This window comes from Vidua chalybeata, chromosome 2, assembly GCF_026979565.1.
Source record: "Vidua chalybeata isolate OUT-0048 chromosome 2, bVidCha1 merged haplotype, whole genome shotgun sequence".
NCBI lineage: Eukaryota > Metazoa > Chordata > Aves > Passeriformes > Viduidae > Vidua > Vidua chalybeata.
In genome coordinates, this window is record NC_071531.1 from 76,220,100 (window position 1) to 76,234,215 (window position 14,116).

Below are 14,116 nucleotides of genomic sequence, written 5' to 3' on the forward strand. Positions count from 1 at the left end.
ATATACTAGAAAAACAAACACTCTTTGGAGTGGGAAAAAAATCCCTTTTTTTCCTGTACAAAAGCTTGGCAAATGGATACAAATGCACAGTCTGAGAAAGCTGATAAAGTAGGTGACACAGGACAATTAACAGCACAATAATTTTTGGTTTTGTCCAGAGACCATGAGCAAAATCCAGAACAATACTTTCAGGTGCTATAAATCAAAATGAATGGTTCAGATCAGTGTAAAAAGCTCTCTCTATAACAAAACTTAACACAACCTGATTAGTTGTTCCCTTGGACACAGAACTAAATCCAGCACATAGAATAAGGCAAGTACTAGCAAGTGCAACCCACAGTGGTCTAGAAAGACCCACAGCCATCTTTGTATTTAATTTTATCTAAAAAATGCAGTTGCTAAAAAAAACCTGAAGTTTGCCAGGTCAAGCACTCAAAAATGAGCAAAGAACAGAATTAAGATTACTTTTGTGATTTTACATCAGCCCCTGTATGCATATGTACTCTGTAATAGCCTTTAATTCCCTCATCACAGGCTATTTTTTTCCACTGGCCCAATGCTGAGCAGAACAATTGTACAGAAATTACCACTCAACCCTGGCAACTCCAGCATTGTAGCATGTTCAATTGCTTTCTAGGGATGCCATATGTGCAGTCTGCTTGGTAGCAGTAGGAGGGGGTTGGAAAGGGAAGGAACATTCGGCACAGACAATTTTGCTACTGCACTCTAACTAGGTCCCTACTGAGCATGTGTGAACTCAGATGTTCTAGTTTTGTGGCAGCCAGCTCGGGGTGGATCAGAGGTGTGATAAAGTACACACCATTGCTTGTTCTACCTAATAAAAAAAGAGGTGTCACAATTCTCCATTACTTCAGTACTTCTGCAATATAAATAGAGAACAACAGTAGATCCAATAGCAGAATTTTGCCTAAATGAGTGCCATGTCACCTGGTGCATCCAGATGCCTATTCTCACATCTCTTTAGGCTACAGAATCACAGAATCATTAAAGTTGGAAAAGACCTCTAAGATCATTAAGTCCAACCACTAACCCAGCACTGACATATTCACCATTAAACCACGTCTCTATCTGCCACATTCATGTGCCTTTTGAACACTTACAAGCACAGTGATTTCACCATAGGCAGCCTGTGCCACTGCTTGACAACCCTTCCAGTGAAGAAACCTTTGTTAATACCCATCTAAACCTCCCCTCGTGTAACTTACACACATTTCCCCTGGTGCCGTCACTGGCTGCCTGGGAGAAGAGACCGACCCTCACCTCACTACAATCTCCTTTCAGGGAGTTGTAGAGAGATATAAGGTTCACCTGAGCCTCATTTTCTTCAGGCTAAAAAACGCCAGCTCCCTCAGCTGCTTCTCGTCGGACTTGTGCTCCAGCCTTTCCCCACCTCTTTTGCCCATCTCTGGACATGCTCCATCCAGCACCTCAATGTCTTTCTTGTAGCAAGATGCCCAAACATTCCCTTGTGACAACTTAGGCCATGATAATTTGGCTTTATCATTAAATACAAATGTAACAAAGCACTTGCTCGGGGACACAGCACACTGCTTTGCCCCTGCATCCCCAAAGACTAAGTTGATAGTACTGAATTAAACAGTACTAAGCAGGGTAACTTGATAGTCTGTAACATTTATTTGTTGGAAAGAACACTACCCATGGGACTGGTTCTGGTCAGCCAACACCTTCCAAACTCCTGCGCACTGCTCAGCTAGCAAAGACCAGAGATCATTCTGAACAGATAGTTTGGGTCTGAATACCCATAAGAGTTTAACAGTAGAGAAATGTACCCCTTCTGGACCAGCTGGGCACCTAGAACGGTTCCACGTACATGTTCCACAACCTGGAGTAGCCCATGATACAGTCTGACTGGGGAAGGTATACTAAAATAAATAGTTACTAACCATCAAGATTAATGCTGTTTGGAACATCATTATGCTTAGATTGAAGGATTTTGGTTTTTTTTAAACCAAAAGCCTCAGGAAACTGTTTTGATGCTTGATTTCATTATAATTTCTGCCATAATTGAAAGGGATTCTCTCCATTGATACTCCAATTAGATATTCTTTTGAAATACTTAGGGTAAGCATAACCATAATTTCTGCCAACTGCCTGGTTGCCTTTGCTTTTTAAAGAGTCTCTTTGCATAATGAAGTGATGCTGCAGTTGTACTGGGCGAGCAAGGTGAGATGCTGCTGCTGTTTCACATGCTACCATATCTGAAAACAGCCAACATATCCTGTTCTCATCATCTGTCTAGGCAAGAGCTTCTGAGTACAGTAAGGACATACTTGGAAGCTAACGTATGATAAAATCAAATGGAGAGGAAGATAGGAAAAGCTGGAGATGATGGGAGAGTTTATAGACTAGCACTGAAACACAGAGCTTCAACAACCTCTATCTATACAGCACCAGAGCCTACTATCTCAAAGGGAAGTATGTAAATGGTCCTTTCAGAGCTTTTAAGTTTCAGCATAAAAAGTGGCTTGAAATCTTGACAAAGAGGAAAAGAGTGGATTGGACTTCTGTTCATTATTTTACTGGTCATCAGGATGTTACCTGAGCAGTATACTTAACAACAACACCTCACCCTATAAAGACGTCTATCTACTACATAGCTCAACTTTAACTACAGGTAAAAACCTCAGAGTATACATCGCTGCACACGTTCAATAGAAATGTATGACCTAGCTGCAAAGCAGGCTTTGAAGCCATGTTTTAATTTATGCTAGAAAACAATGGGAGATAAACACTAACCTATAACCAAGGAGCATTTTTCACTGCCAGTGACATCCGTAATTGATATTACTCTATGACTAGTTACCCACAAAAACGTTTGAACACTGAAAAAAAGCCCATTACAGGAAACAATTCTTTCTGTCTTCACTTAACTGCAAATAAATTACATTATTTCACACTAATTAGTATGAAATAAAAACATGGACTCAAGAAGAACTCCTTCCACAAGACATATAAAGATCCGTAAACCTGATTTTTTCAGCATCTGCGTGCAAAGGTCAATCTAAGTCATGAAATAAAGATTACAGCAGCACATCTGTGCCATGGTCATAAAGACAAGGCCAGCACTTCTGGAGTCAGCCTGCTGTTATTTTCTTTTCTGGGGGCTTAGAGCAACTATAAAACCTCACTAAAAGCAACTGATAAAAGCTTATGGGTTGAGAGCCCATATCTGACCATTTAATAAAACCAGATGGAATTACATTAATCTCTCCTTGTATTAGAGATTCGTAATTTTACAGAAGGATCAGACATCTAAAGGGCCAACTAATGCGTGGTTTCATGGCACACTGATGTAGACTCCCAGATCAGATGGAGCCCTCTGGATGCACTGCCACAACCCACTTTCAACTGGTTAAATAATCAGTTATAGTGGTGGTCTACTTCTGAATGGAAGTCACTCTTCCAGTGATCCCACAATGATGAAAGAGGATCAGACTTTGACAAAAGAACCTCTTCAATCAGTGTCAAAATAAAACAATAAGCGGAAATAAAAAAAAGTAATATATAAAAGCCAGAACAATAGGGAAACAGAGCTATATAAATCTAAAGCCATGGAGAGAGACAAAAAGAAGCTGAGGACATCAAGAAAAAAATACATGTCTTGAAAAAACCCACAGAACAATAGAGCTTTTTTTAAGTGTACTGAAACCTAGCAAAATGGGCAGCAATATTGATGGGGATAGGGAAAGTGCTAATAATGTTGTAGTAAAGACTGAAGTTTCGGTAAGAATTTTTGTTCTAGCTTTTGAAAATAACTACAATAATGCAATCATTTCACAGGAAATAAGTTTTTTTCCAGTCCATTAATAACCAAGAATTATACTGAAGTACATCTATTTAAGGACAAACATTTTTAAATCTGCAGGCCCATTAACTTGCACCCAGTAAAGAAGAAGGAAGAATCTCACTCACTAATTAATACTGCACCAGCTACCAAGAAATTAGAACAGGATTAATGCTCTACAAATATTTAAGAAGGGAAAAGGACAGGATGCAAGTCACTTGGCTTGGGTAGTCTGATATTCTGTTACAGACAAAATAACAGAAAGCACAGAATTGAACTGATAGAGAATAAAGAAAGTGAATGTATGGTATCTCAGGTCAACCATATTGCTTTTCTAAGAAACATATCTTAAGAAACAGTTACTCATTCTTTGACAAGCTTACAGTTCAGTAAGACATTTGATTTAATTTGATGTGATTAAACAAACAAGCGTTTTTGAAGGGTATAAAGACACGTATACATATATTTAAAAACTAACTGAAAGACATTAAAACTATCATTGCTGGTGAATAACCATCACATGTTACAATTTCTTGTGAAGTTGAATAACTGATAGTTGGTCTGAAATTATTCAACATTTGCATCAGTGTTATGTAAGTACATATAAAATCACGGCTCACTAAACATATAGCTGACGCAAATACTTCAAGTGAGAAATACAATTATGAGGGCAGAACAGAAAAACAGAAGAGCAGGGCAGTAACTAAATGTGAATGATTCAAAGAAAAAGTGTCAATGGTCAGCCTATACACTTTGGATAATGGACTGCAAACTGTGTCAATGAGATGGGACACTGGCAACTGGAAAGCAGAGAGAGCAAGTGACTTAAGGAGTAAGCACAAGAAGGTGCTGTACAAGAATATCCTAATGTAGCTTTTATGGCCCAGAAAGACCTAATAGGATGCTTACACATATAAGTTGGGAAAAAGCCAGTTACGGAGGTATGTGACTTACCTATGTAAAATGGGTAGAGTAAGTAGCTGGTGTTTGCTGGGCTTCAATGTGCAAAGAAGTCAGCCTGCACAATGTGTTGTTTATGGATTTTAACATATTGAATATTGAGAAAACAGTTTTAAATTAAAATTATGGGAATCCTTAGGCTTCTTCCTGACTCCAATAAACACTGAATGAGTTGAGAGAAGATATAAGCTTGCCCAGTATACTTATTACTGTAGACTCTGAAGAAGTACTAACCACTTTGCAAAGCAGAAATTTTGCAGCCAAGTTCAGAACATACTGTCATCACATGGCATACCTACATTTTAGTACTTCCCAGTTTCCACAGACTGGGCAAGTCTAACAAAATAAGCAGGTCTGGACTATCTTCTGCTCTACTTTTTCAGTAATATTTTCTTGCAGAAATGTCTCTCCTTTGAGTCCAGAAAGGGAAAGGAAGCTTGTGAAGGGTCTAGAGAATAAGTCCTATGAAGAGTGGCTGAGGGAGCTGGGGTGTTTATCCTGGAGAAAAGGAGACTCAGATGGGGGCCTTATTGCTCTTTACAGCCACCTGAAAGGAGCTTGCAGCCAGGTGGGGGTCAGCTTCTTTACAGGCAACAAGTGACACGACAAGAGGACATAGCCTCAAGCTGTGCCAGAGGAGGTGCAGGTTAGACAATAGAAAAATTTCTTCATGGAAAGGGTTGTTAAGCATTGGAATGGACTGCCCACGGAGGTGGTGGAGTCACCATGCCTGGATGTGCTCAAGAAACAACTTGACATGATACTTTTTGCTGTAGTTTATTTGACATTGTCATGTTCCATTGAAGGTTGGACATCATGATCTCAGAGGTCTTTTACAGCCTAAGTGATTCTGTAATTCTTTCAAAAGCGTATCCATCATTTCTCTAATCACAACACTTTTAAGTTCAGGTTACAAATCTTATTTAGATTGAAACAGTGAATGTTCTTTAATGGAGTTTCCATGGCAAGGTTTTTAACACCCATCTGAATGAATTGATCTTCACAAGAATAAATTTAAAGTGGCATCTTGTACCTTTATCACCTTTATTTTAAAGCACAATAGTGGATAAATCACTTGTACTTCCTTCACTCTAAATTATAAAGCTAAGAGTGGCTGCTATCCAAACATACACTGGAAAATTCAAAGTAAAAAAAAAAACAACAAAAAAAGATGCACACAATCACCTAATAATACAAAGAGCTCTTGATGACTTTGCAGGTGATAGAAAATAAAAGATCTACATTATAATTCATACCACCATGTACTTAAAGCTGCAGCAAAAGACAACAAAACAGGCACAAATGTAAGACTGAATGTAACCCACTGTAGTTTTAATTAACACAGAATCCTAGAATGCTTTGGGTTGGAAGGGACCTTAAAAAAAAAAAAAAGCATCTAGTTCCAACCACCCTGCCATAGGCAGCGACACCTTCCACAAGAATGGGTTGCTCAAAGCCCCATCCAACTTGGCCTTGACCTCTTCCAGGGATGGGGCAGCCACATCTCTGGCAACCTGTGCCAGTGCCTCACCACTCTCACAGCAAAAAATTTCTTTCCAGTGTCTATCTAAATCTACTGTCTTTTAATTTAAGGATGTTGATTTAATTTTGTGTCTTTCTCATTTCCCTGATAATTAATCTCCATGTGTGCATGCATGTTGAGAGGGAGGTGGGGCTAGTAAAGAGGTGGAGCTGAAGCATTTGAGTCACTACCATTTGAATCCACTATTATGGATCTGGCCAGGGAAAGGTTATTTTGCCAGATTCCCTGAGGCAGCTTTCCTGAGCTCACTGCTACTCACCAGCCTCTTGTAAACTTTACCCACAGCAGCTGCCCTCTCTGGTTCTCTAACATAGTGAAGTGTGACTGAGGTGAACACAGAGTCCTGTGACCTTCCCATCTCTCTGCTACAGAACAAAAAATGCAAAAAGATTTCTGCAACTCCATGCATTTTTGAATAGTCAGACAGAAGCTCAAGTTGATGGCATCTCTCCATGAGGTTGAGACTATTTTCATGCCTTAGCCTTTCTGAGAAAATTTGGGGCACAACAACAAAAAAGATCATTCAAAACTGGATTGAAGGGTTAACATCTGTCATTACTTATATTTTATCTTCAGTCAGATCAATTTCCAGAACCAGGAAATATATATATAAAAATAATATATATATATAATATATATAAAAATATATGTAGATTTTTCCAGCTCCTGCTGCAGACACTGGGCCCAATGCCACTGACTCTGACTGCATTTGAATCAGTGCTGAAGGAAATGGCGTTGCTGCAGTTTCAGAGGAGCATGTGCACGAGAAGAGTAAGGCCCACATTTCCTAAATGTTAGGGGTATGAAAGAAAGAGCTAGATGTCATCTAAACTGTCCTGCTTAGTGAGGGAGGCACTAACCCTCTTGCTTCACCAATGTTTGTCTGCATTTGGTACAATAAGAGCCAGCTTTAATAGAAAAAAACAACCCCCCACATATTCAAGTTCTATAAAGGAAAAAAATGGTGGTGCTGGCTCACCATGATGGCCCTCTCTCAACCAGTGTCCTGGAATGTTTCACAAACATTTAAAATACGCAAAATATATCACTGGTTGATTATTATAAAGCACCTTTTAGACTGGATCTAACACTTTTATTGATTAACAGTAAAATTAAGTAAATGAGTTTGCAGTTACTGAGTGAACAGACCACAGTGATTATGTGAAGATGTGAAAGAACCAAGAAAGGACCTCAAAGCTCTGTTTGAGGTAACAGATTGACTTCATAACATAAAGGTTTTGCTAGAACAGATTGTTTAGCTCCCATTTCTGCCTTTTATCAAAGACAAGATGGAAATAGAAAACATTCAAAAATTTTGATTTACAATCGTTGTAAATCAAAAGAACAAATGTCAACAGTAGCAAAATAGAACTTAATCTGGGATCAGAAAATAAATATTAAAGCAGAAAGTGAAAGTAGCCTGTTGGCAGGGTAATAAATTGCTTTATATTTATTTATAACCTTAATATCAAGGTATAAGTGTAGGATTAATATATATGGATCAAGTTTAGTAATCAAGCATTAGCAACTTTTCCTATTGATCTCTTACTATGTAAACACCATGGTAATCGGTACACTATACAGCCATTGCTAACTAATTAGATTTCTAAGAGCTTTGGAGAGCTGCTTTAAATTGGGTTTGCTCCATAGTATCAAAGAACCATGGACAAACTGAGCTAAAGTTAGCTTTTGGGGTGATTCTTAGATAATAAAAAGAAAGATGCTTTATAAAACACATCATAGTCCTAGCACACTTTTACTGTCAAAGCATTTTGCCTGCAGCAAGCAACACTGTTCTTCAAATGAAGCTGCATCTGTACAGACTTCAAATGAACACAGAGCTGAAAAGTAGAGAGCTCTGACTCCAATAAAAAGGAATGACTGTTTTGGCTTCATAATATATTTTCCAGCCCTAGCTTTAATCTAAATCAAATGCCCATCTTTCTTGCTGTTCATGCAATGCAACCGCAGCACATGCTTAAGTATAGGAAAATTGCAAGTGCCTAACACCATCAAATACTTCCATCTAGTCTGGAATCTACATCAGGCAGAGAATAATAACTTCTGTTTAAACAGGCAGAAACTATTCTCCATCACTAATTAATTCAGAAACTGTTCCACAGACCTAGCCAAACAGCTGCCGGGCATGGAGATCTGGACAATCAAACAGGTATTTTCTGTTTCTAAACTTCCTCCCAAGCAGTACAGCAATGTCAGAGGCTCTTTACAATGCTCTGCTAGCAGGTCTGGCATCTATAAGGTACAGGAACTGCTGGCAAAGTATTAGCATAGCAACACACTTTGTGGGATTCTCTCTGCCATTAGAATCTTGCTAGAAATTAGCCCTCCAAGGCAGAACACAATGCTATACAGACCCCACCAAATCCCAGCAAAAGCCATGAAAATTTTTCTTGTCTAGCTGTCCATTGAATGGACATTCCTAGAATTGGGAATTCAATTTTAAAGTAATTTCTCTTCAGGAACTCCTGAAATAGCAAATTTGCAGGGCACTTCTGAGCTGCTCAAAGAGAGGCCTTTGATTTCAATGGTTCCATCACTTTAATGTTGCATCCCTGATGTGCCCCTGCTTTTCTCCTTGGTGTTCTCACCACATGAAACAAGCTTCTGTGGAGCTCATGGGATTTGCATAAGCTGTGTATGTGCAAACCACTGATGGGCACTGTCATCACTGCCTTAGTGTGGTGTCTGACTCTTTGGAAAGGGGCAACAAGTCAATCAAAAACTGGTTAATTCAAATGAAAAACAGTTTCTGGGGTTTAATACACTCTGTTATATTTTGTTTGTCATTATCTCTCCAGACCAGTGACTCAGCCCTGTAAAACCTTCACCTTGATCACAGTGCTGACACATGACAGCAGCCATTCAGCTGCCATGGACACCTATTTATGTCTCCTCTCCTCATTTTGAAACAGCCCAGCAAGATAAATGAACCTCAGACTGCTAAATGCCATAAAGACTTACACGAAACAATAGAAACTCTGCCTTTTAGCCTCAAACAAATTATTTAGCAAGTTCTCCAGGTGAATTTCAAAAAGGAACTGGCTTCAGCAAAAAACTTCAGAAATGACCAGTGCCTTGTTGTTTCCATGCAGCTCTACCTGGCTCAGATGGGCACCCACCACAGCTGTGCCTGAGTGTCTGTCACACAGGAAGTACTGCCCATAGCGGAGTCTCTTTGGTATGTCTTTAGCTCCACACAGGTAAGGCCTGCAGTGGGCAGTTTTTAATATTTAAAGAAATATCACAGAAAACTGTGACATGCCTGATGCTGTGAGGAACATCCTGAAGGCCTAGATACCACTCTGAAGTATTTCCATTACCCTACCAGTGTAAAAAAAAACCAGATTAAATGCCAAGCTGTTGCAATGGGACCCAACCTGAAGTCCAATCACTTCTTCCCATTCACTTAAATGGGAATCTTTTCAATGACCTCAGTTTGCCCTGGAGGATGAAAATGGTCATTAAAAGATAACTTCCATGGTTGTTTTAACTAACAAGAGCAGATGGAAAGCAGTCAAGTTCCCAATACTCATAGACTGTTATACAGATTAGACCTTTTATTCATGACTAAGTTATACCTTACCACTCAGATTTTCCCCATGGCATTGAAAAGAGCAAGGTACTGCTTACATGAGACAAGATATCTGTAAGAAAATGAAACTGTGCAGATGTGGATGGGGGGCAGGAGGGGAGAAGCCCAAAATTGGAGGAAAATCAGTAATTTGTTTGCAAATAGACCATGTTACTTGGAATAATAAACAAGTTCTTGTTAAGAATTCCATAGTTCATATCAAAATGCAAAATGTCTCAGTTTAACTTAGTACATTTTGACTCTCTCATTCATTTCTCTTCTTTTGGGTTAGGTGATACAATTCTCATCTGCAACTTGACAGGATGTGAAAAATAATTACAAATGAAAAGGTTATTCATAATTTTTAAATGAGTTAATTAGTAAACCCCGCCAGAATCACTCATTGAAGTAATTAATAATTGATTATACTTGATATTAAACACAATTTTTCATCAAAATCTAATTAAATATCTGTCTTTTTTCTCGTTGATCAGAACGCTAGGTCTGGTAGAGACAATCTTTGCTAAATATGTTTATGCTGAACTGAACCATTAGATTTGATTTTTAATCATTGGTAGTTCCCTTAGAAATTAGTAATTATGACCCATAATTACAGTGGTTCAACCTGCTCAGCATTTCTGGCACCTTGCCAGTGATCCGTGGTGTCTGGCAAATGCCAGCGAATTCACCTGAATGGAGAGGATAAAAAGGATGGGAAGGCACTCAATGGACCTTCCTTTTAACAACATTAACTGTGGTTTTAAGCAGGAGTGTGATCTTTTGTGAACTCTGAGACAGGGTTCTAAGTTGGAGAGCAGCAAACCAAACTCTTCTCCATCTGTCAACCAGCACACACCTCCTCCTCCTCCTGGCACTGCTATGCTGAGCTGAAATGATTGCCCTCTGACGCACTGAGATTATGTCCAAAGGAACCATGTTCAGGACATAAGCAGAATACCAGACAAATGAGAAAGGTGACTCCAAATGTACATAGCAAATGATGAAAACTGACTGCATATTTCATCAAACTGCTGCTGATTTAATGCTGGTTAATTAATCATTCCTGTTCCTCTTACAGGAGACATAAAAGTGACCAGAGTATGATGCAAGGCAGAAGTGGAAAAGTATCAGTCATTAAAGGAGTGTATATAAAAGGAACACAGTAAAAGCAATCCTTTGTGGTGGTGCTAATCATATTCATGTAAAATGAAAGCAAAATCTTTCAATCCAGACTAAGATTTGTAATTCTAACCACAACCTTTTATAGATCATTATTATACAGGAAGTCACAGCAAAATCAAAAAGACTCATTTGTGCCATGAGAAATGGGCTTTTTTACCCATGATCACATCTAAAAGTGTCTGACAACTGGAGCTTGCACCACAGACAGTTTAACAAAGAAGTCTAGGAATGGACTTTTAAAAGACATTTATAACACATATATCAAACAGAACTGAAGAAAAAGTAATGGTAGCATTCCAGCTTTTAAGGCTTAAAAATACAATTTTCACTTCTTGCAGTTCAATTATTTTTGCAACATACAATAAGAATGCTTCTTTGCAATGAACACTGACAGGCCACATAAAACAAAGAAATTCAGATCAAGCACAGTTAAAGAAAGATCCACAGCTTTTCCACCCAAGATGCAAATTTCACCAGCACCAGCTACTCTAGAAAGGCCCTGATGAACCCCAATCTCAACCCAGTCCTTCTCCATCCTCCTGGCCACCCTATGAACTCCAATATAATTAGTTAAATGTCACTGAAATGGGTGTATCACCAGATGACAGAATGAAACCATATTTTTGTGTATCAGGATCTTGGTTCTGATCCCATCCCATCAAAGTCAACATTGATGGATCTGGATGTCACTGGGACTAAGACACAGACTTCACCACCTCTTTTAATGGGATGCTTAGAGAAAACCTGGTGGCTTTGCCTCACTCCAAGTACACTTTCCTCTGCAGGATGTAAACAGTCCATGATATTGAAGGGAGTACAACTCCCTCAATATGACTCATATTTTACTAAGCCCTTCTGGCTTTATGACAGGTGTTATGCTCCCTACCACAACACTGCAACACAAACAAGTGAACAGATGCCTTATTTCCCCATCACTTCCTACCAGTCTTGACCCTCTGTTTCCCAAACATTAGCAGTACAGGAGGGTTTGCAGAGAAATGAAATAAAAGAAAGAAAAACAAACAGCAACAAGCTTACCTATGAAATAGGCCAGCAGGATCACCAGTGTGACTGAGATGACAATGGCACTCAGAGCAGCACATTTCCAATTACAGTACTTATAGGGTTTCTTCAGGTTAAAGGCAGGCCTAGAAAAGGTACTTCTGGGAAGGGGCCTAGGGGGAGGCGAGTACACAGTGCTGGATGTCAGGGGATATCCTGGCGACGTTGTACAAAAAAGGGGAGAAGTGCCTCCAGGTTTGAACAGGAAGTGCCTGAGGGAAGAAAGACCAACAGCAAGTGACTCCTCACAAAAATCGATGCTGAGGGAGGCGTGGGGTGGGAGAATGGCAACTGCTGCCAGGACGAGGAAAGCAGCTCCACACAATGCTGGCTACAGACATGGACGGCATGCACAAAAGAGAAGAATAAAAATCAAAGGCAAGTCATACAGAGTAAAAGAAAACAAAACCAAACAAAAAAATCACAGTGCCAACAATGCCACAGAGAACTCTTCAAGGGCAGGAGTCCCCTCTGTGGAAGAGCTGGCGTTAGAGTGAGATGAAAACCCCAAGGACAGCTACGACAGACTGGTGGCACGGGCAGAACTGGGAGCCTGCTCGCACTCCCACAGAAATGCCCTACGGAGGCTGAAGAGGAGCGGAGGTCAGATTAAAGAAGGGAGGGCGTTTATCAATTTATTGATCACTGCATGAGAGCGTTTTTTGTGTGGCATTGGTGAATGGAGATGGGGAAAAAGAGCTTAAGCCATTCCATAGCACCCAAATTGTCACAGAGGGGAATATTCACACTGTCCCCATCCAGCAAATTTAAGTGTCAGACAAAGGTGTGGCTGAAAGCATGAAAGTCCTGTGTATTGCCAGTGGGGAGAGGCACCTGCTTCCACAAAGCAGTCCAGAGCACCTTGGATTGAAGGCTACTTTTAAAAAAGTGTGAATTACTGTCAAAGGCAACAGCATTTCCTGTCCAGTGACACATTGGGAGGCACCATATTTTGCCCATTATGACAAATGCAGCCTGAGAGCCAGCCCATGAGCACCTTGGGTGACACTCATGGAAGTCAGCACAAAAAGAACACAGTGAAATCCATGAGTTCCTGAAATGAAATGTCCCAATGGAACTTCTGTCCATGGGAATATTAAATGAAAAACCTGATTTTGGTGGGACATCATGCTGTAAAAGGCATTCAAATTCTGGAAATGAAACCTGGGAAATGGAGTGGACTAATCTACCACCATGCTTCTGTAAAACAAAAGTGCAGCTTGTGAGGACTGAGAAGCAGCCCCAACGCCTTTTGCACATTCTGCCATGGCTTATGGGGCCAGATTTGCAGCCAGAGTAAATGCAACCAGCATGGATTCATGGGAGTCAGTCAGTGGTTAATACCAGATGAAGAGGTGACTCTCTTTTCTCCATGAAGTTACTTGTGCAGTCACAGGGGGAAAGTTCACATGCAGAAACACCACAGGGAAGAAAAGCCACCAATTCATGCAGGAAAATGTAACATATAATTATCCAAAATAGGTGTTTCTAATAATACAGCCATGGCTCTATATTGGTACTCTAAGCATGACCGCTGAGCATTAGAGAATGATTCTTTATTTCTACTAATGCTCTACATAAAGAAAAAAAAAATACAATAAATCAGATACTATCCTGTTTTTGAAAAGTATTTATTTAGATAGAGATGTATCTGTTCTGAGCAAAGAGGCACCTGCAGTGTTCAAGTACACCAATAAGCTCTTGCATGAATGATGGCTACCAAATTATGAGCTGCCAACATAAGATTCAACGGTTTTGGCACCAACTATCAAGTTAGAAGTCCATTATAATTTAAAATTTACATGATAAAATTTCTGCAAAGATTCCAGAATGGGTGGTTAAAGTCAAACTCCAAGGCTTGGCTTAGATACACCACTAGCCGACACTTGTCTGATAATGTATGTGGAAGACATCAGTTTAACAGTCAAGTATCAGGCTGTCAGCACAATAA

General features: G+C 39.7%; 1 protein-coding gene across 1 annotated transcript in view; it reads right to left on the reverse strand.

The window, feature by feature from the left end:
- TENM4 (teneurin transmembrane protein 4) overlaps positions 1–14,116 on the reverse strand; it is a 342,526-nt gene that overhangs the window by 187,888 nt on the left and 140,522 nt on the right. Inside the window, exon 4 of the mRNA XM_053934325.1 lies at positions 12,142–12,377. Within this exon, the coding sequence (XP_053790300.1) occupies positions 12,142–12,377 (236 nt within the window). The remainder of the gene's footprint in view (positions 1–12,141; positions 12,378–14,116) is intronic.